This window comes from Pogoniulus pusillus, chromosome 18 (assembly GCF_015220805.1).
Source record: "Pogoniulus pusillus isolate bPogPus1 chromosome 18, bPogPus1.pri, whole genome shotgun sequence".
In the NCBI taxonomy this organism is placed as follows: Eukaryota; Metazoa; Chordata; class Aves; order Piciformes; family Lybiidae; genus Pogoniulus; species Pogoniulus pusillus.
Genome location: NC_087281.1, coordinates 17,736,076 through 17,757,805, shown reverse-complemented (window position 1 = coordinate 17,757,805; position 21,730 = coordinate 17,736,076). Strand labels below are relative to the sequence as shown.

General features: G+C 38.4%; 1 protein-coding gene across 1 annotated transcript in view; it reads right to left on the bottom strand.

Annotated features, from left to right (window-relative positions):
- RYR2 (ryanodine receptor 2) overlaps window positions 1-21,730 on the bottom strand; it is a 311,345-nt gene that overhangs the window by 120,990 nt on the left and 168,625 nt on the right. The window contains exons 26-35 of the mRNA XM_064158603.1: window positions 12,158-12,305; window positions 8,524-8,732; window positions 6,475-6,649; window positions 5,737-5,945; window positions 4,522-4,874; window positions 3,783-3,897; window positions 2,846-3,006; window positions 1,872-2,031; window positions 1,516-1,602; window positions 542-768 (exon numbers count right to left, since the gene is read on the bottom strand). Of these exons, the coding sequence (XP_064014673.1) occupies window positions 542-768; window positions 1,516-1,602; window positions 1,872-2,031; window positions 2,846-3,006; window positions 3,783-3,897; window positions 4,522-4,874; window positions 5,737-5,945; window positions 6,475-6,649; window positions 8,524-8,732; window positions 12,158-12,305 (1,844 nt within the window). The remainder of the gene's footprint in view (window positions 1-541; window positions 769-1,515; window positions 1,603-1,871; window positions 2,032-2,845; window positions 3,007-3,782; window positions 3,898-4,521; window positions 4,875-5,736; window positions 5,946-6,474; window positions 6,650-8,523; window positions 8,733-12,157; window positions 12,306-21,730) is intronic.

Genomic DNA, 21,730 nt, shown 5'->3' with positions numbered 1-21,730 from the left:
TCCACCCCATGTATAATGCAATGTGTTATTCCCATCTTTTTCCTGCTTATTCTCTATTTAAGAGGCAGGCCTTCTGGTCAGCTTGCTCTTGGCTATCAGCTCCTGATTCTGCTTTTGCTTGCTGCATGGGAGGGAGGCCTTGCTGGCAGGAAGCTATTTTTGCTGCTTAGTGGGAGCTACTGTCCATGGCCAATTCTGGTTTTGCATATGTATCATTCCTTTTTCCTTAATACCTTTGGTATTTCGTCCATTTTTGTAAATATTACTTCCAATTCTGTGCAAGTGTTATTTACTCCTTTAAGGTAAATTCTACTTTCTGTCCTGAGCTGGAAGCTCAAACCAGGATAGAAACATAGCAAAAGGAGGCAGATTTAAAAACATTTAAGATAAACTTTTAGTATTAGCTAAATCAAAACACACTTAATTTATATGTGTTATAAACACAGAGAGGTCATTGGGCCTTTCTTACAGAAATGTTGTTGCACATTTAGCTTCACAATCCCAACCTAACTCTGACACACATCAACACACAAACATCAACCTGTTTTCTTCAGGAATATGAAGGGCCATGAACTGCAAAGGATTCAGGCACTGTATCATCCAGCCTTGACGTTCACTGATCCGAGAAACATCGACCTTCAAGAAGTGGTTTGGCACTCTGCTCCACAGCACGTGAGTCAGAAATTGGACGTGGAGACGTGGAGGGCATTGAGAGACTGGGTTTTTGTGCTCACTTTTGAACAAGCCAGCAGACAATGGCATAACATTCTGTAAATTTCCAACAGAAGCAACAGTTTCATCAACTTCACCAAAAACAATGAATATATTATATTTTCCAAGAAACATATTCAACATGCAGCATGGTCAATTACAGTGCAACAAGACTTGAATGTTTTCAGTAGTTTGTAAAACCAGCTGGGAACTGCCAGCAAACTATCAGCAAAAAAGTGTTGTCCAGAAATTACTATTTTTTAAATAGGTAAATTGTAAATAGAGACTTGAATGGAATTCGTGGCCACTTTCTTGGACCAAAGATCTGAACTCCACTCTTCTTTTATCTCTTCTGATTTCTTAACCATGTATCCAAAGCAAGGAAGCAATTTTCAGCTCAGTTTTCTTGACTGTACAACCTTAATGCACAGTAAAAACATATTATAACTTTAGTCTAATCTTACAGATACAAAAGTTATCCACGCTCTCTTTGCAGACTAAGAGATTTGCCTTACTGGCACCAGTGATTTGATTTCATCATAAAGAATGAGTTTCAGAAATCTCAACAGAGCTTTGCAATATCCTCTGCCAATCCTTATCAGTTCCAATCTTACACAATCTACAGTACCTGTATTTTAAGAACATGAAGCTTTAAAAATTGAGTTAAAAATAAAAATGGCAACAGTGCAAACACTTGGAATCATAAAAATGTGCCAAATATATATTGCAGGTGAAAAAATGAAACAAAACCAATTTTATATGACAGATTTGTCCCAAACCTGCACAAAAATGAGTATTATTTACCTTTATTCTTCCCAATTCAAACTGGAAAACATTGGGACTTGTAGCCTGAGCAAATACAGCAGGAAATAACTTTGTACTAGGTTCAACCTAAATGAAAGATGCACAAATTTAGAAACACTGAAGACATTAAAAGGCCATTGTATACTAAACTTCTCCCCTTAATATCTCTATTGTCAGTCAGTAAGTGGATGTCTTTGAATAAAACCCCAGAAAATTCAAACAGAAGGGGAAAATCACTGTGGTAACAGCAACAATTATTTTTTCTTCCAATTATTTACAGAAGTTTATAACAAGATGCAGCCTGAGGATCCTCTTTTTCTCCTTCCTACTGGAAGACACCATCAAAAACTCCTCACCTGATAGTACGTGCCTAGCTCCTTGCCATTAGCTGTGAAGGTCAGCAGGCCACTGGCAGCATCAATCAAGCAACCAATCTCCAGACCATTATTGTTACGTCCTTGTCCAGGGCTCATGCTCTCTCCTGCGCACACCATATAGCAGTTGCTGCGTTTTATACTGAATGTCAAAAGACAAATTTATTTACGGATGGTGTGTAAACTTCAGGTTGTGGACTAAGAACAACTTTGTATGGCTGCAACCAACAGGGCTCTGTGGCTGAAAATAGCAGATCTCACCATAACCAATGCCAAAATTCATTAAAAACTAGAGTTCATAATTGATAAAATGAAAACTGAAGGTAACAAATATGGACTAAGAATAACTTTGCATGGCTGCAACCAACAAGGCTCTGTGGCTGAAAATTGGACACTATAACCAATGTCAAAATTCATTGAAAACTAGAGTTCATAATCGATAAAATGAAAACTGAAGGTAACAAATATAAACAAGCTCAAATCTTTTGTAAAATTGCAAGAGACAAAACTGACATAGCAAGTTAATGGCTTAAATCACTTAATGTAAAGCAAACACAAAGATCCTGCACGGATCACAAGCTGAAATGCTGAGGGGAGCTGTCATACTAATTTTGGCATGCCCCAAACCAAAAAGTTCCAAAAATTTGCCATGGTATTTAATTCTAAAATGTATTTTACTCTTCTTTGTGCCAGTTCAAAAGTCAGTGCTTACATGATCATGGGTTTTAACTGCACAGAAAAGCTGCACTATTTTATTTTTCAGTGACTACTTCTTTAAATCGTTAATCCACTCGTTCTTCACAATCAAGAGGAGAGAACAAATAAAGTTGATATATTTTCCTATTTTTTTTTTACTACCTTAATCTAAATTAAATGGGGTGGATTTATAGTTTATAAATTATTAGCTGCTTTTATGGGTATTAAACACGTATCTCTTAGTGAAAACTATAACCAACCTCTCATGAACCTTCCCTTTTTCATCTCCCAGTGTAACTGTGACAGTACGCACTCGGTCCAAGTCGAAGCTTGTGTCATACTGGTGAAAATCAGATGTAATCCAGCCCACCCAGACATTAGCAGGCTCTTGACCAGGAAATATTCTCACTGAATAATAGTACTGTCAATAAAAAAACATAACGCCAGTAAATGTTAGTATTTGTTTCCCAGTTTGATTCATAATGCATTTGTTGCCTTAAAATCTGGAAACATGCCATCTCTTCAAAAGTAGCATTAGGCTCTTTCAAGTGCAATTCACAAGCAAAACAAGAAAACACAAACACAAATCAATACACAGCCAACAAAATATTTATGTTAAAACAAAAAGTGGGAAAGATTAAAGTTGCAGCTTATACATTTGCATTGTAGGTTTCTGCATGACATTATTTTAGGCTATTTTTGTATTATAGCTACGAATTTTATATGGTAGGCAACTCAGTTTCTAAGATCTAATATTTTTTAGAAAGAGATTTCATTCAAAGGAAAAGTATTTCTTTGAACACTGAAGAGTGAGTACTTATGGCGCTTATATTGTGAGAGAAAGACAAAAAAAACCTGAGTAAAAGTAGCTCAGATGTTTTTAAATGGTCCTGCTTATTAACTTATCAGAGTTATTGGTAGTAGTTTCACAAATTGATTCAACTGACTTATTGCTCTCCATGTGTACCTGTTTCAGTCTGACAAGTCAAAACAAAAGGAATACAGCCATCTCAATTTCAATAGTACAGGACTACTACAGGCTTCTGCATTAAAAATTTTGCCTAAAATTACACTTTTACTCAAACTCTTACAAGAAAAAAAAAAATCAAAAAAAAGAAAAAAAAAAGAGAGAGAGAGGGGGAAAAAAAAACAGAAGCAGAAAAGCAGACAGGTAGAATACCAATCCTTTTACAATACCGTGGAAGTTTGCATCAAATAATCATAGTCATCCCTATCATCTGCTAGCACATCCTCAGTAAGCCGTGCAGAGTGACTCGTGCTATAATCTGGCTTTGTTCTCCTGAGCATAAACCTATAATAAAGTAAGTAAAATCAAAATCTACAAGAAAAGCTCAATATGTACAGAAAGTAATTTTACACTTATACATTATCTCCAAATAGATAATATTTAGTATGCTAGCCCTAAATACACAGTATTTAATTCATTATTAATACATAACACAAATTGGTTTATTACTTCGATGTAGCTTCAAAAATAGTCAGAGAAGAGAAAGGGATCAGCTCGTTTTTTAAAAGCACTTAAATGGATTACAATCTTAAACTATAAATTCCAAAGTTACTTGCAAACTAAAGTCCTGTTACTTCAAAAAATTATCAACTTGTTAGACACCTAGGTTCCTATGATGTTTTGGAAGAATGTGCAACTCTAAATGACCTTCCTGTATTTAAGGGTTTAAACGTTTTCAGCTTTCTGCTTAATCTTATTCTACACATTGCATATGATGTCATTTAATCACACGAAGGTTAACAGTCTCACCTACTAGTATTATATAAAAATGGAGAGCATACACTGGAATTTTTCAGTACTAATCGAAAAACAGGGTAAAAAAAAAGAAAGCAGGGGGCAGGGGAAGAAGAAAAAGAAGAAAAGCAAAAATAAAGCAAAAAAAAAAAGCAAGTCCAATGTGCTACTAACCTTTGTTTAAGGCGTGAAGGCTTTTCTTGAATGTAATCTTTATGGTTGTTTAATTCTGGTTTTGTGACATCTTTTTCTTTTTCTGTCCGGTCAGGAACTAGATGACCATGAGCAGTTTTCATTAGAACCTCAAAATCAGAATCAGCATCACAATCTTCCAAGTCATTCTTTGGGCCAAAAAGACCAGAGCCTGGTAAGCCTCCAGCAGCTGATCTGGAGAATACTTCAGCACATTCAATGGGCATGCTTAATCGAAAAAACATGACGTCTGTTTTACTGTTCTGAGAACCAAAAGACTTCTGTGTCACCTTCAAGCAGGGGCAGCTGTCTATGGTGCCATCAATTCTCATCACCTAGCAAATGTAAAAAAGTAGTTGTTGTTAAGCTGATGATTTTTCCTACTTGTAAATACTCAGCTTATACTTCCAGAGTAAGCATCAATGACTTGCAAAAGCTGCAACAGTATGCTGTGAACCGTCAAATGTACTGTAAACATGTGTTGTCATTTTAAGGGTAGATAAATGCTATAAGGAGTGGCAGGCTTTATTTTTCCACTGTTAAAGGGAAAAACTCCACTCACAAAGGAATGACCTATTTCATCATAACTCTTGGCAACACAAATCCAAAACAACACAAACCAATTAATATAAATTGTATGCAAGAACACAAATTATTTCTTAATGTCATAGACATTAGCTGGAAAAGTTCTTATGTCATCCATTTCAGAAGAATGACAGAGTAGATTTACAGTGAGTGAATTCAGTCCCATCATGATGCACAATTGATTAGAACATCACTGTTGGCAAAACTGGCTAACAAATATTTATGGAAAGAAAAACCAATTAGCTATGGAAAAATCATAAAGTGTGTGCAGCAGAAGATGCTATCTGTTATGCAGAAGTGCCCAATTTCTGGAAGCTGTTTACAAATATAACTCTCACTGCACACAGAGCTCTTAATGAGGACATCTTGTGGAAAGTGTCTCCGAGAATCTCAAGTTTACACATATGACAGATTTCACAGTACAATCAACCAAATAACTACATTATTTGCAACTCTGCTGAGTGTAAGAAATTCATAAGGGGTTCAAGGTTCATCCATAATCGAGTCAAAATATCACACTAAATTTTTTGTCTAAAAGTACAAAAGCAGAAATATAATTCAAACATATTCATGGAAGAAAGTGTCTGGAAACATTTAAATAGTATCACAAACCTCAATATGTTCATGATTTTGTGGCACTGGCAGAAACTGGGGGAGCCTTTTACTCAGCCAAATTGTGATGTCTCTGTTTGTATTAACAGCAAAGGGTTCATACCCTTCCTGTAAGCCACAGATAGTGAAATATTTTAGCGTGCTGACATCTTTTCCAAAGTTCATTCTTCCCACCTGAGATGGGCCCAGGCTGCACACAGGTAGAAATCCTTAAAACAAGATGAAAGAACACATGAGTTGTGCATGAAGATAACATTAGAGAACTGCTTTCTTCCATAACCCGATTAACAATCATTTGGGTACTCCCAGTGAGGTTTCACCAGAGCAGAGCAAAGTGGCAGAATCACCTCTCTGGATCTGCTGGCAACACATCTTTTGATGCAGCTCAGGATGTGATTGGCCTTCTGGGCTGCAAGCAGAAACTGCCTGCTCATGTCCAGCTTCTCATCCACCAGCACCAAGTCCTTTTCCATGGGGCTTTCTATTCTTTTTTTTTTTTCCACAGAAAAAGAAAGGTTTTGCCTCTCTCATACTTAGCACACTTACTTTGGAAAGGCTTGATAGTAATCAAATAGACAAAAGGACAAGGGGTAGTTCCTGAAGTGGGAATGAGAGGTGGGGTGTGTGGTTAATGGGAGTTGGGGGCAGAAACCAAGAAACATATTACAATGAAGTAAAGCCAGCAAAAAAAATGGGAAACAAGAGCAAGTGAACAGAACAATATATTACAGTACTTACCTTCACCAACCTCGAAGTCCTTGAATGCAAGTTCTGAACCTGAGTCATCAAGCAGGATTTCTCCATTTAAGGTGAACATCATAGTATGCTCATTCATGTCAACCATGCATCCAACAACATCTCCTGCCAACCAAGAGCGGCCAAAATGCTCATTACCTTGATGCCACCGCTGTGCCTGGAAAGGATTTAAAATGATTTCAAATAGTAATGGCAATAATGTATGTGTTCCTTTCTCCCTTAGTGGTAAAACTAATAATTAGCCCACAGAATTAAGATGGCAGTAAAATTAACACTTTCACACACATCATTCCAAAACAATGCCTGTGAGTACTTGAAGATGACTCTGAAAATGGAAATCCAACAATTAACTGTCTGGAAGCACCCCTCATATCAGTACTGAGAAATGCTCCTAAGCAAGCTGACAGACAAAATTACTATTTCAACATTTTTGTAACAAGCAAGAGCATGACTTAATTTGCTGAGAACTATGACAGACTTGCAACGAAGACAATATGCTATCGATTACAAAGTTAAATAGCTGCTTCACAAACTTTAAGCAATGTATTTAATTTCATAGCCTATAAATACATTCTTTCCAAACAAACTTTATTGTTTCCTTAATTATAGTTCTAAAAAATGTTGTGTGCAACAGAAATTAAGCTTCCTGTCTTACCAGGTTTTGGAAGAAATAGAATTGTCTGTGGATGGAACAAGCACTCTGAACTTCTGACAGATTCTAGAGTAGCTGGGGGCATGACTAATGATATATGACTGACTGACCAGTTGAAGACTTCAAAGGCTTTGGGTAGTGTCTTGGGTTGAAATTCAAATAAATTAACATTTGTTAAGAACTATTGTAACACACTTAAAACAAAGCCATGTTAACAAGTAGGTTCTTTATTCATATGTTCCATCATGAGTAGATTTTTATCTTCTGTACCCATCCTGAAAATTCTACAAAACCAATGAGCCTTTATGTGCATCCTGAAAGTCAGCACTCTCTCCAACAAAGGACAGAAAGCATCAAAATAGATTTGTGGATTAAGAACTAAAGGGCCAAACTTAAGTTTGAGAAGGCAAACTGCTACACAGCTATTCTAGTAAAGACATGGCTTGCCTAGTTTAAGTAAACCAATCAGATACCGTACAAAATCAACTTTGCATTTCTCTTTTTAAAGCACTTCTTCATGTAGCACAATACTTGGAAAAAAAATAAATTCCAACAACATGTACGAAGTACATCTTGAGACCTTGATCTGACAGGAAAAGCTGGGAATTCTGTTATATATTCTAATAAAGGAAATTAATTCCAATGCCAGATACAAGAAAAAAAATGACACGAGTCATCAATAGCTTTAATAGCAGTTATGGTTTGGATAGCAGTTGCATTTGCCTTCATAATGAAACAAAATGTTTTAATGAGTTATTCAATCTATTTTGATGCAAGTTAGTAACACACAAAATAGCTTGTTTCCCTATATATTTTTACTACTAGATTTGGGTCTGTCATTGTCTCTGTACACAGAGTTAAACTTGAGGCAAAAAAAAATGGTTCTATGATACTTCATCTACTCTAAACAATAAAGATTGTCATGCCAAAAGTTTATTCTTTGTAACTCTAGCATTTCTATAAAAACACTTGTATGAAAATTTGGTTCCAACATTTATTGCTAATAATCCTAATCATATTTAATCCCTAATGGCACTCCTCATAGAGAGGACAGCAGAGTGAAGCATTTAAACTAATTATTACAGCTCTGCCAGTATCTCAAATTTGAGTGATTTACATTTTCAATGCTGTACATTTACTGTACAAATACAGTGAAGCTGTGGGAAAAAAATTACAGAAATACCACACCCCAGTAATTAATTTTTTTAGGTGACATTGATCATCCATATTCCACCACAGCCCTCAAAAAGAGAAAAAAATAATCAATTCATAAAACACAAACTAAAGAAGACAAAGGAACTGAGGCAACAATGCATGGAGTAAAACACAAAGTTAAATTTTGCAATCATTCCTATTACTACAGATAAAGATACACAAACCTTAAAGCCATCAAAAACAAAAGCTTCTTCATCTGAGCCAAGCTCCTGATCTGGCAAACAACCTGGCCTGGTCCATCCAACTCTCATGTCTCCTGCAGTAACTGCCTCGAACTCAAAATACCACTTCCCAGATTTCACTGCATAAGTCTTTTCTGTGCGGAAGATCCGGAATTTTTCCATTATCCCACAGCACACATCCAGTCTCACTGCTGTGAAGTTGAACAGAAGAAGAAAAAAAAATATAGAGGAAAAAACTCAAACACCACAGAAAGTACTGTATTCAACAACTGACAAAGTGAAAGCAGTGAAAACCAAATGCAAAAGAACCCCTTTGAGAATAGGTATGAAAAGAAGAAAGTGGCTACACAACAGTATTATAGAGAAAGCTTCCTGTACTTTCTTGGGAATCAGTACACTTGAATACCCTGCTGAAATTAAAATGACTCTACACTAATTTGTTCAGCATAGGGGGGAAAAGAAGGAGAACTGACAAATCTGAGTGCAGTTTCAGAGAAATGCTCCTCACTGGCATCACACAAACATAACTCACATGACTGAAGCATCGAAGTGGATGGATACTCCCTTTTTAGAAAGGACAGACTGAGAAGGTTATGAGGAAGAGTTTCCCTTTATGTGAGAGAGCAGCTGGAATGCGTGGAAAGATACCGGGGATGGCTCAAGATCCAGTTCACATGGATACACATGCACACCGATATGAGTGGTGTAGCAGATTATCCCAGGGGTACTTGAGTCTACAGGGGTATTGGAGCCAATGCTGTTTAACGGTTTCATTTTTGACACAGATAATGGCACAGCCAATGTGCACATGACACAAAATTGGAAAGAGCAGACAATGTACCAGATGGTTGCACTGCCATTTGGAGAGACCTCAACAGAGTGGAGAATTGGGCTGACAGGAATCTCATGAAGTTCAACAAAGGTGTAGTCCTGCACCTGGGAAAGAATAACCCCAGCCAAAAAAAATAGGCTGGGGCTGAGCATCTGGAAATCAGCTCAGCAGAGATAACCCGAGTGTGCTAGTTAGAAGCAAACTGGAATGTTTTGGTAAAAGAACTTGATAACAGGCAGTGGAATGAAAAACATGGTGTCTCCTTCTCTCACAGTTACGCTGAGAACTCTGGGAAGAAGTAGTAAATTTTCTCCATTTTGTCTTTTTCTTCTGCCTTTGCCTTCAGACCTAGTCACATCTCATTAACCTTGCTCCTACTAACCTTGCTCCCTAACCTCTTGGCCGCACCTCTCTTCTTCCTGAAAACTGGGGTAAGGTTGAGAGGGCCGGGGGGGAGGTGTTGGGGTGGTTTGAGAGCCCCTCCTGGGGACTCAGGTTTCTGGGAGGGGAGTTGTGCTTTTGTATTGTTTATCCTTTTGTATATTTCTGTATATAATTGTATATAACTGTATATATTGTAAATAGCTGCTTGTAAATTCTGCTAGCTGTAAATAAATTGCTCCATCTATATTTCCAGGGTCTGTCTGAGTTAGCTGGGGCAAATTCAAAAGTGGGGGGGGCGGGTAAGAGCCCAAACCATCACACCGAGGATTCTTGAGACAAGTGAAACATAAGCCAACAACGTAGCCTCGCATCAAATAATGACAGAAGTATCCTGGACTGCATCAGAAACAGCCTTGCCAGTAGGTCTAAGAAGGTGATGCTTCCCCTCTTCTTGGTAGTAGTAAGGCCACATATAAAGTGCTAAGTCCAGTTCTGGTCTCTCCAGTGCAAGACACTGATTAACTGGAACTGGTACAGCACATGGCCATAAAGATAAGAGGATGGAGCATCTTATCAGTAGAGGCAGAGAAAGCTGACACTGTTCAGCCCTGAGAAAGCTCAGGGGGGAATTTCATTTACCTGGTAGGATGGAATGAAAAGAGAGTGTGATGGTTTGAGGCTAATTAGAATATTTTACTGAGAAAAAAATTAAATCTTTAGCTGTGAGAAGAAAAAAACACAGGTACCCTATATCCTTTGTTCTTCTACTGAGAAATGCAAGCAGTCAAATATAGGTTAGACACCTCTCACACACTTCTCGGCCCTCAGTTCTGTTACTTCTCTTGGTGGTCTGTGTGGTTGTACTTGCCTTAACTCCTTAATCAACCTAACCCTTTTTCCTCTAACCTCATCATCTTTTTAACATTTCTCCTCGGATCTCTCCAGATTTATCACGTGAGATATACAGGGATTGATTTGGTTATTTCTGAAGGAAGGGAAAGAGGGAGAGGGAAGGAGGTTGGGATGGGAGCCTCCTGGGCATTCTGATTTCTGGGAGGGTGACTCCATCACCTCCCTGCGCAGCCCATTCCAATGCAAATCACTCTCTCTGCCAACAACTTCCTCCTAACATCCAGCCTAGACTTCCCCCGGCACAACTTGAGACTGTATCCCCTTGTTCTATTGCTGGTTGCCTGGCAGAAGAGACCAACCCCTACCTGGCTACAGCCTCCCTTCAGGTAGCTGTAGACAGCAATGAGGTCCCCCCTAAGCCTCCTCTTCTCCAGGCTAAACAACCTCAGCTCTCTCAGCCTCTCCTCATAGGGTTTGTGTTCCAGGCCTCTCACCAGCTTTGTCACCCTTCTCTGGACAGACCCTCAGTACCTCATCTATACAAGTGCTGAACCACCACAAAGCATGGGAACTAAGAATCTTTTGTCTTTTTCTATTCTAAGTAGCCTAATGTTTTCTAGATTCTAAACAACCCACAAAATAACGCTGCCCTGGAAAACCAGTAAGTTGTAATAATAAATCATTAAAAGTTACATCACAGAGCTTTGTAAATATGCCTTTAAAATAAAATTAATGCATGGAGCTGCAGAACACCACTAGAGGGCTCTAAATCCTTTAATAAGTGTGGATTGCAGATGACAAAATTATACTTTCTGTGCATTTCAAAAAACTTGAGATGTTCATAAACTGTAAAACTGAAATCCCCCAAACAAGCACATGAATCTCTTGCTGAGTGCAATTCCAGTCTCTGTTTAACAAGGACTAGTTCATGGGACACTGTTCTGCTGGTCCTTTCCTCTGGGAACTTTGCAAGATCAATGACATCTTTTAGATGCAAGAATTGCAATTGTGCTCTTTACATTTTATTAGTAATTTCATGGGCAGAACCAGCTCGAGAATCCCTGTAGCATAAGTGAACAAAAAAACCAACCAAACCCAGTAATTTTTTTTCCAGCAGTTCATTGAAAGAATGCCAAGAAAAGGCAGGAGCACACATTTCTCAGAGCTCACCTCCCCAGGTGCCCCTGCAGAGTAGATCTGCTGTTCTGCAGGGAGAATCAGATGGCAACAAGGTCAAAGGCTCATCTAGATTGGAGGTGGCACTTAGGCTAAGTAGGTGTATGCCTTGTATCAAAACAATCTCAGTAAAGAAAAGAAGGCATGTCCTTCTCATAGGTGATTCACTTTCGAAGGACTGAAAGGTTCTACTTGTGGACCAGACCAGACTTAGAGAAGTCTGATTTAACCTCACTGGCTCCAAAGATGTGAAAAGTGTTTTGTTGGACCAACAAATTCAGCATTGGAGTGCATTTTTTTTTAATTTCTTTGAGTTTTTTGGGGTTTGTGTTGCTTGGGGTTTTTTGAGAATAAAGGAATAAAACTAATTACCATGATCTTGGTCAGGAGCTTCTAGGTTGTAACCATAGCCTAGCAGGGTGCGAACTGCTTCCCGCAGACTGTCTTTGTTGGATTTCTTTGTCCGATCATCCAAAAGGGCATAAGGCACAAGGCGAGGGTTCCGTCGATTTTTCACGTCCTGTGTAGAGTATGAAAAACCAATGCAACTTCAGAAAGCATGCTTCATTTTAGTGATAAAATTCTGCTATGACCACGGTGTAAAGAGTGTATTTACATTATCTGAAATAACGGAACTGTGTGCTAGTTTGAAGCAGGCTAGAATGTTTTGGTGAGAAGAACTGGATTACAGGCTTTAAAAGGAAAACAATGGTCATGTCTGCTTCTCTCATAGGCTTGCTGAGATGTATAAAAACATTAAGTCAAAACATAGATAAGACATTCAGCACCACTCTCACTTCTGCTGCTGGCTGAGCTGCATCTCTCACCCTCCATTTTGGACTAACCCACTTTGCTTCCTAACCCCCTGGCCAAACCTCTATTCTTCTTTGGGTCTGGGGTAAGTTTGAGAGGGGTAGGGGGAAGGTGAAGGAGTGGTTCAGAGTCCCTCCTGGGGCTCAGGTTTCTGGGAGGGCTGTTGTGTTTCTGTATTACCTTTTACCTTGTATATTTCTGTCTATAACTGTATATACTGTAAATATCTGCTTGTATATTGTGCTAGCTGTAAATAATAAGCTTCATTCATATTTCCAGAGCCAGCTGAGTCTAGTCTGGGTGATTTCTGAAGTGTGGGGAGGCAGGGAACACCCAAACTATCACAAACTGCAAATAGAGAAAGGATTCAATGAAGCTGCAGTAATGTAGAAGCTAGTAATGATACTGAAATCTCAGGAAAAGCAAGCAACAGGTAGATGCAACTGTGTGGCTTTTAGCTGCCTTAATTTTCCATGCTAATTACTTAACAGGATAACAACAGAAACTACAAGAGCATGTTCTTACCAATATCTTATTTTAAAAAATAAAATAAAATTAGATCCTGAATGTACAAAAAACATACTGTTGGTTCTCTTGCAACAAATGTTAAAGATATTGAGTGGCTTTTATGCTTGGTAAAAGTTGTCAAGAAGTGCAAAAATACTGCCTACTATTTCAGAAAGATTTGCTACAGTGTAAAGTATCTTACTTCTATAGTAGGACAATTCTACTTTTTAGAACATATGTGATTTTCATTCTACCTTTGCAGGCAGAAAAGAAACAGTACATTCATTCTGAGAAATACTATTGGTCATCTTGTGCTGTCTTTAAACATTTAGACACTGTATTATTCATCTTTCACCTTATGGTGGGTAAACCATAGAATCATAGAATCAACCAGGTTGGAAGAGACCTCCAAGATCAGCCAGTCCAACCTAGCACCCAGCCCTATCCAATCAACTAGACCATGGCACTAAGTGCCTCAGCCAGGCTTTTCTTGAACACCTCCAGGCATGGTGCCTCCAACACCTCCCTGGGCAGCCCATTCCAATGCCAATCACTCTCTCTGGCAACAACTTCCTCCTAATATCCAGCCTAGACTTTCCCTGGCACAACTTGAGACTGTGTCCCCTTGTTCTGTTGCTGGTTCTTAACCACTGCTTAATGAAATCTGGTACTATTGGTGACCCTTTTAGGAGAAGTATTGTGGGACAAGGATTACCTATATGCTGAAAGGGTTAAGAGAAAGATAATGCATTACCGGGGACACAAATCACTGTATCAGATCAGCTTTAGTGATATTCAGTGAGTAGGACAGTGATGGGGTCAACACAAAGACTACTTGGGGGAACTACTTCCCATATTTATTTCCAACACTTAGCAGACATCCTCCTCTTTCCAACATTTACTTTGGACCAAAGAATGGACCAAACTCATGTTGAAGTGAATGTTGAAAAGAAGAATTCTTATATCAAAGAATGTTCACATTAACATCAGAGATGAAACACCGTAGGTTCAACTATTTGTCTTTGAAAGGACATAAAAACAGAAATCATTTTCTCTGCAACAATATGTCCAACAGAAATAATGAAATAGAGTATTTGAGTATTAAAAAAAGTTTGGAACTACAGTTATGTAACTTTTTGTCCTATATGCAGATAGGCTCACACACTGTTAATTGTTATAGCAACCATTAATGCATGTTAATATAGAGGCAATCAACTGATAACGATGTATGATAATGAAATGTAGTATAAGTGCTTTTAAAAATGCTGAAGCACAAAATTAGAAGAGGGAGGGGAAATACACAAAAAAGTAATAATTCAATTTTACATTTCTTTTTCATTGTGTCTAACTTTATTTAATGTCATGACCTTTTTCACCAATTCAAGTCTGTGTCTAACTTCAAGAAGATGAGAGAAGATTTTTCTGTTAATAATTCTGTTCTTTTTTTCTTCTATATCTATCTACATATTGAGTGCTTTACTTATTGCTGAATTAAGAGCTGTTATTGTTATACTCATCATAAGCTTTTGTACTAACAATCTTCTGCACCTCTGTGGTTTAAGTGTAGTTAATCAAGAGAATGATCCTATACAGTGATTGAGCTTTGCACAGCCACAATCAAGTCAACCAGAAAACTGATTAGCTAAGAGTAAGTAATTTTTATTGAGTACATTTGCAATTCATATTAAGACTTATTTCTTCCCATTCACTACTGAGAAGTTACTATTTTACAGTGCAGATTGTTAAAAAAATGAACATTCAGCCGAAGATTTTTTAATTTTGCCAGAATTTTACATATTTGACAGCTGGCCAAGCCACTCTCCATCATTTATCAACAGTCCTGGCTCACTGGAGAGGTCCCCAAAGACTGGAAGCTGTCCAATGTGATGTCCATCCACAAGAAGGGCTGGAAGGAGGAACCAGGGAATTACAGACCTGTCAGCCTGACCTCAGTGCCAGGAAAGGTGATGGAACAGATCATCTTCAGTGCCATCACAAAGCACCTACAGGATGGCCAAGGGATCAGGCCCAGCCAGCATGGGTTTAGGAAGGGCAGGTCCTGCTTGACCAACTTGATCTCCTTTTATGATCAGGTTAGCTGCCTGGTCAACGTGGGGAAGGCTGTGGATGTAGTCTACCTGGACTTCAGCAAAGCCTTTGACACTGTCTGCCACAGCAAGCTCCTGAAAAAGCTGGCAGCTCATGGCTTGGCCAGATTCACTCTGATACGGGTCAAGAATTGGGTGGAAGGCCAGGCCCAGAGAGTGGTGGTGAATGGTGCCACATGCAGTTGGCAGCTGTCATTAGTGGTGTCCCCCAAGAATCAGTGCTGGGCACAGTCCTGTTCAATACCTTTATTGATGATCTGGATGAGGGGATTGAGTCCAGTATCAGTAAGTTTGCAGATGACACCAAACTAGGTGCAGGCATGGATCTGCTGGAGGGTAGGAGAGCCCTGCAGAAGGACCTTGACAGGCTGGATGGGGTGGGCAGAGGCCAATGGGATGAGATTGAACAAGGCCAAGTGCAGGGTTCTACACTTGGGCCACAACAACCCCAAGCAGTGCTACAGGGTGGAGACAGAGTGGCTGGAGAGCAGACAGGAAGAAAGGGACCTGGGGGTACTGATAGATAGTAGGCTGAAGATGAGCCAGAAGTGTGCCCAGGTGGCCAAGAGAGCTAATGGCATCCTGGCCTGGATCAGGAATAGTGCAGCCAGTAGGATAAGAGAGATTATTCTTCCCCTATACTCAGCACTGGTCAGGCCAAACCTTGAGTACTGTGTCCAGTGCTGGGCTTCTCAATTCAAGAGAGCTGCTGAGGTACTAGAACGTGCCCAGAAAAGAGTGACAAAGCTGGTGAAAGGCCTGGAACACAGCCCTGTGAGGAAAGGCTGAGGGAGCTGGGGTTGCTTAGCCTAGAGAAGAGGAGGCTCAGGGGTTGCTGTCTACAACTATCTGAAGGGAGGCTGTAGCCAGGTGGGGGTTGTTTTTTTCTGCCAGGCAAGCAGCAACAGAAGGGGACACAGTCTCAAGTTGTGCCAGGGGGAGATCTAGGCTGGATGTTAGGAGGAAGTTCTTCACAGAGAGAGTGATTGGCACTGGAATGGGCTGCCCAGGGAGGTGGTGGAGTCACCGTCCCTGGAGGTGTTGAAGACTGGATGAGGCACTTAGTGCCATGGTCTGGTTGACTGGACAAGGCTGAGTGATAGGTTGGACTGGCTGATCTTAGAGGTCTCTTCTAACCTGGTTGATTCTATGATTTTAATACTCATCACTACACTGTTCTGTACTGGCAACTACTTGTTCACCAAGTAACTTGAAAGAAAACCAGATGTCCTCCAGAATGAAAAAAAACAGCCCTAAACTTCAGCTTGTTCACAAGATTTTGTTTCAAATGGTCCAAGCTGGGTAGCACAGAAGAAGTTTATATATTTTTTTGGGTTTGAATTCAGAACATTCCAGAAACAAACAAACAAAAATTACATTACTTTATCTTCTTCTTAGGTAACACAAACATTACATTAGTCTTTTTGATTTTTATTTGGAGTTAGTTACTTAAGTAAAAGAAAACACTGAATGGTTGGGATGCCTGTCAGAATGTGCCTTGACTCTTACTGGAAAGAATTAAAATAAATGATGTTAAACTTGAGTGAGGTAATGCTGACCATGACTTTTCATGGACAGTATCACTTTATAGAGTATACAGTACAGTTTTATTATATACAGCAAATGCTTGACAAAGAGTTATCCAAATTAGCACACATATACTTATTTGTAGACTACAAAAGGATTTGAAATAGGTGATAATTGGTCCATAATGGCACAAATTGAATACAGCCCTCAAAAGTAATAAAAAATAACTACAGAAAAAAAATACCTAAACACATACACCAACAAATATCAACAGTCCTTTTCCTACTTCCATTACAGGTAGTGAGCCCTGCTGCAAAGCAGTTCAGAGAGGAAAACACTGGGAACTGAGAGGCGCAGAACTGCATTCATTCATTCATTCATTCACTGATATCTAAATAATTGATCTAGTGCCCTGGATCTAGCATCTGTCCTTGAAATTTCCATATACAGACATCACTTGAGAATGTGAATTGAACAAGAGGAGTGTCAATATTGTGTACAGAAGCACAGAAAAACACAGTCAAATTCTATAAGCAGCTCTAAAAATCCTCTTTACAGAGTGTGGATAATAAAATTGTACTCTGTAAAATTAGTTAAAGCCTCATATATAAACCTGTAAAAGACATTTGAAATTATAAAGAATAATACAGTTTTCAGAGCTATAATTGTGATACTGCAAACCTGTGCACTCCTGAGCCTTCCCAAAGCTGTGAGAAGTTCAAGAAACAGCACAGATCACTAGACTAAAAAGAACAAAAAGACACCAGAAACATAAGTGCCTATGAAAGAAAAAAAAAAACAAACCAGGAAAAGACCGAAATGTGAAAACACAGACTAGGAAGAATGCCAGGAAAATATGTTAACAACTTAATGGGACTGTAAGTTTTGTGATTTAAAGTTTTGGAGCTGTATAGAAGCATATTTTATGTTGTACTGAAATAATTGTTTTCTCATAAGCAAGTGTGTTAAATGACAAGCACAAAGCAAATGTATTCCAGCACATACTCGCTGAGACAGACAGGCTACTGTTTTCCTAGCTTCATTTACACCGTGGAAAATAACTCATTCCACGGCTGTAAATTGATTTTGCTTGCTGCCAGTGTCTGTGGATCTTGATCTTCCACAAAGATTTCTGAGCAATCACATAAATACTATTGGTGAGCTTGCCAGCAATGCTGTCAGGAACTCAGTGACCAAGACCACTGACTTATACCATGTGTTTCCTATCTTATCATCCAGAAGTCTAGTTGTTCTGCATTTATCATGACAGTACATATTTCACTATGAACTATTACATAACAGTTCTTTTATAGAGGAAAAAGGGAAAATATAATATTAAGTAAGTCCTTACAAAGCCATGTTCTTGGCAATGTTAACAAATATGTTACATTTATCCACTCAAAGCAGAAGTTGTCTTCCTAACTTTGCACACTGGCAGTTGAGTTCTGTCTGCAGAAGTATGTGTATGCTCAGAAATACATATACAGCTTCTACTATCATCAGTGAGGATCACACCCATATTTAATGCCTGGTAGAATGTGCCCTGACTGTAAATGGAAGGAACTAACACATGAGTATAAATAATGCAACATATCAAGGTGAGGTAATCTAAGTAGTTTTTAAAGAACATGATCATAGATATTTAATGACAGGATAAATGACAAGCTTTCAATAGGTCCATACTTCCTCAGTCTGAATTTTCAGAACAGTGCTTCTCTTGCATTGCAGCACTTGAAACTCCTGATCAAATAGTGATGTCATAAGCTTTTTACAAATAAAATAAAATCTGAAAAATGTGAGATTCTGACTTAAGAGGACCAAACTCTCTTGCATGTTGCAAAGAGAAACCACAGTTGATAAGTGCTTCACAGTCCTGATTAATTATCCTAGGACAGAAAGTGAAAAGCAGCTCTATTGAGATGTTTTTCATACATTTCTAGGTTGCTGGGTTTTATAGCAAATTGTTAAAGCTGGGGAATTTAAAATATTTTTTTCCCCTCAGTATAAGGATTCTGTTATTCTTCAGCCACAACACACAATATAACATGAAGAAAAACTAAGACACACTTTCACTAAGTTATCCACATATATGACAAGGCATACAGGCAAAGTTTTAAAGCCAGAATCTTTGGCTGTGACCCCCACAGCCAGTGAGGAGACCTAAAAGTCAGGAAGAGGGAAGCTGATGTACTTGAAATTATTTTCATTTGATTTTTGATCTCTAAACTTGACTCTTTTTTTTCTCCCTTTTCCTTACTTTTATGCAAGTTTCTATGAAAAAAATCCTTTAAAATACCCAAATGAAACATTCAGGTAATTATGACAGGACACAACATCAAGAGCTGCGTATGTAAAACAAAAAAGCCCTCTCTCATAGCACAAATATGATTTTAACTGACTTAAAGAAAGGCTATATTTCTCCTTTGCCCAGATCTAGCACCATTATCGATCTTTGATTATTTATCATTTCCCCAATTGAGGGAAGAGCAACCTGCAGGCAAACATGTTCTTCCTTTAAAGGGACACCATCAAGTATTTTCATAGTGATTTTGTGCTTGGTTTTCCACTTACTCTTGCTATTTAATATGCCCATTTATGGAGAAATAAGGTTTTTTTCCTATTTGTTTTGTTCCTTTTGTTCCTATCATGGAGCAATAAGATACTGGGAGTCTGTCTAACTAACAAATATTTGTTTGTGACTAGCATCATCAGAGCTGTCAGCACAGTTCTGGGGACAGGATTTATTAGTTACCTTGCACTGCCTCTGCTGGCTGGCTCCTTGGCTCAGCAGCAGAACAAAAATACTGAGTATAGTCATGCACTAAGAGCAGCGACCTCTGGCTAAATCAAAATGCTGACAAGCAGAGGTGGACTTCAAAGAAGAAAAAAATCTGGAACTCAAAAGGCATTTTCGCCACCAGTTTATAACAGGAAATAAATGATTTATACATGAATCCTTTTAAATTTTCCTGTTATATAATGCCAAAATGCTGAGGCACTCATGGTGGAACAGACCTACCAGATCATCTTAATCCTTTCTACAGACACAGCAGGATTGCTCTTTATAACATGTTAGTTCATCTATTTTCAAACATCTCTAAGCTTCTTTCCCTTAAGAAACTACTTTGTAGCTCTGCAAGATCTATTTATAGTATTATGCAGCATTATTTTATTACAGTACTGTAACATGTCACAGTAGTATGAGGGGATGACAAAATGCAGCATGTGAAACAAATTCATTATTGGAGTCAAGTAGAAGCACAAAGCAAAGCGGACAACAGCTAGCAGCTTGCCATGTGCTATGTGTCTGATAAATGAGAAGAATCTTTGCACTGCACTCAGAAATGAGCTCTCTTTTGACTTTTAATGAATGGCATTGTCTATCTGCACATCATAAGCACTGTTGGCACTCAGTTGTCTGTCTTCTCTCCAACATAAAGTTCATTATTTGAAAAGAAGAATTTAATTAAGTGGAAATCAATACCTCAAGAACAGTAGCTCCTACAGGGCACACTATTGGTGGGGAAGTCTTCAAGGACATCATCTATATGCTTAACTGTACATGAGACTATTGTAATTGGTTTACCAAGAAAAATGGAGTAAAGTATACTGCTAATCTAGTTGATATGTTTCCAGAAGTTCATTAATATTTCTGAGCTCCTGGTGATCTTTCACAGCCATTCTCTATTGAAAGCATAACTGTGACACTGTCCACTGAACCACTGTGTTGCACTTTCAACAGGAGTACTCCACTCAAGACACACAAGTCTTCAGTCAGTTTACATAAATCACACCCAAAAAAGTATTTGGATATTTACAGCAGAAGCACTAAAGATTGCAAAACTCTGATTGTGGCTTTCAAACTCCAAATGTGATTAGTTCTACAGCACTTAAGCATTTTACTTTTAAATTCTCTAGGTTCTTCTTTGCATGCCCATAATTGTCTCTGTCTTGGTAAGGAAGACCAGACTAATACCGATCATATACCAAGCCTGGTCAAGTTTTAGAGCAGAAGCAGCTGTCTGACACTCTTTTAGAGTTAAAACCAGAGCCTGATTCATACTTACTGCTCAAAACATCTCTGAAAATCTAACTAGAGGCTAGTATGTAATACAAAACTTAACAAGTCTAAGTGATTGTGACAACTTATCCTTGGCTCTCAAAAGGTATTTAAATTACCTTTGCATGCATAGCTATCAATTTTTAAAACACTTGTGGAAAATGGGTACAGTTCAGCAACTACATGATTAAGGGGTTCAAGATTATACCTCTATCTTCTGTGAGTTTTCTCACACCAGATAATAAACTATCAAATAAGTGTTGATTTAATTGGCATGTTGAGCTTTGTCATCCAGAGAGCAAAACACTTATTAGGAAGGGAATCTGGAGGAGTCCCAAGTTCCCAGGCTGTCCCTCAGGACAATATTTCAAGAGTTAGCAGATAAGATACAGAGAGCAGTTTGATAAGGAGATCATGGAATTGTCATTTCCTGTGCTATCTCTCAGAAAGCTTCAAAAATGTCTCTTCACAGGGCCACAATATTTTGGATTCGCAGTAAGGACAGTGCCTTTCCTAAAGCACAGCACTGAGAATGTAAGACAGACTTCATGATTCCTCTGACATTGAGTGTTTAATTTTAGGTCTAATCAGTGCTTAGGATGCTTATACCAAAGTTGTAGCCTGGGGCAACTGCATTGCCTTTGGGAACCATAGTAAAACTAATAATTTATTAATATTCTTCAAAAGCAAAGTCTTCTACATAAATCAGCACATCAAAACACACAAAAAGATAATATAAAACCACATTGTGTAGGTGAAACTTCTTCATTGCCACCCACTCCCACTTCATCTTTTGCATATCATTCTCAATCCAGTAACACTGAAAAAGATCTTGACACCATCCTTTTAACAGCCTTTTCAAATGAATACCTCACTGATTCAGAAAACATAATTAACTGCAAATTCACTCCAATTAATATGCTCAAAATA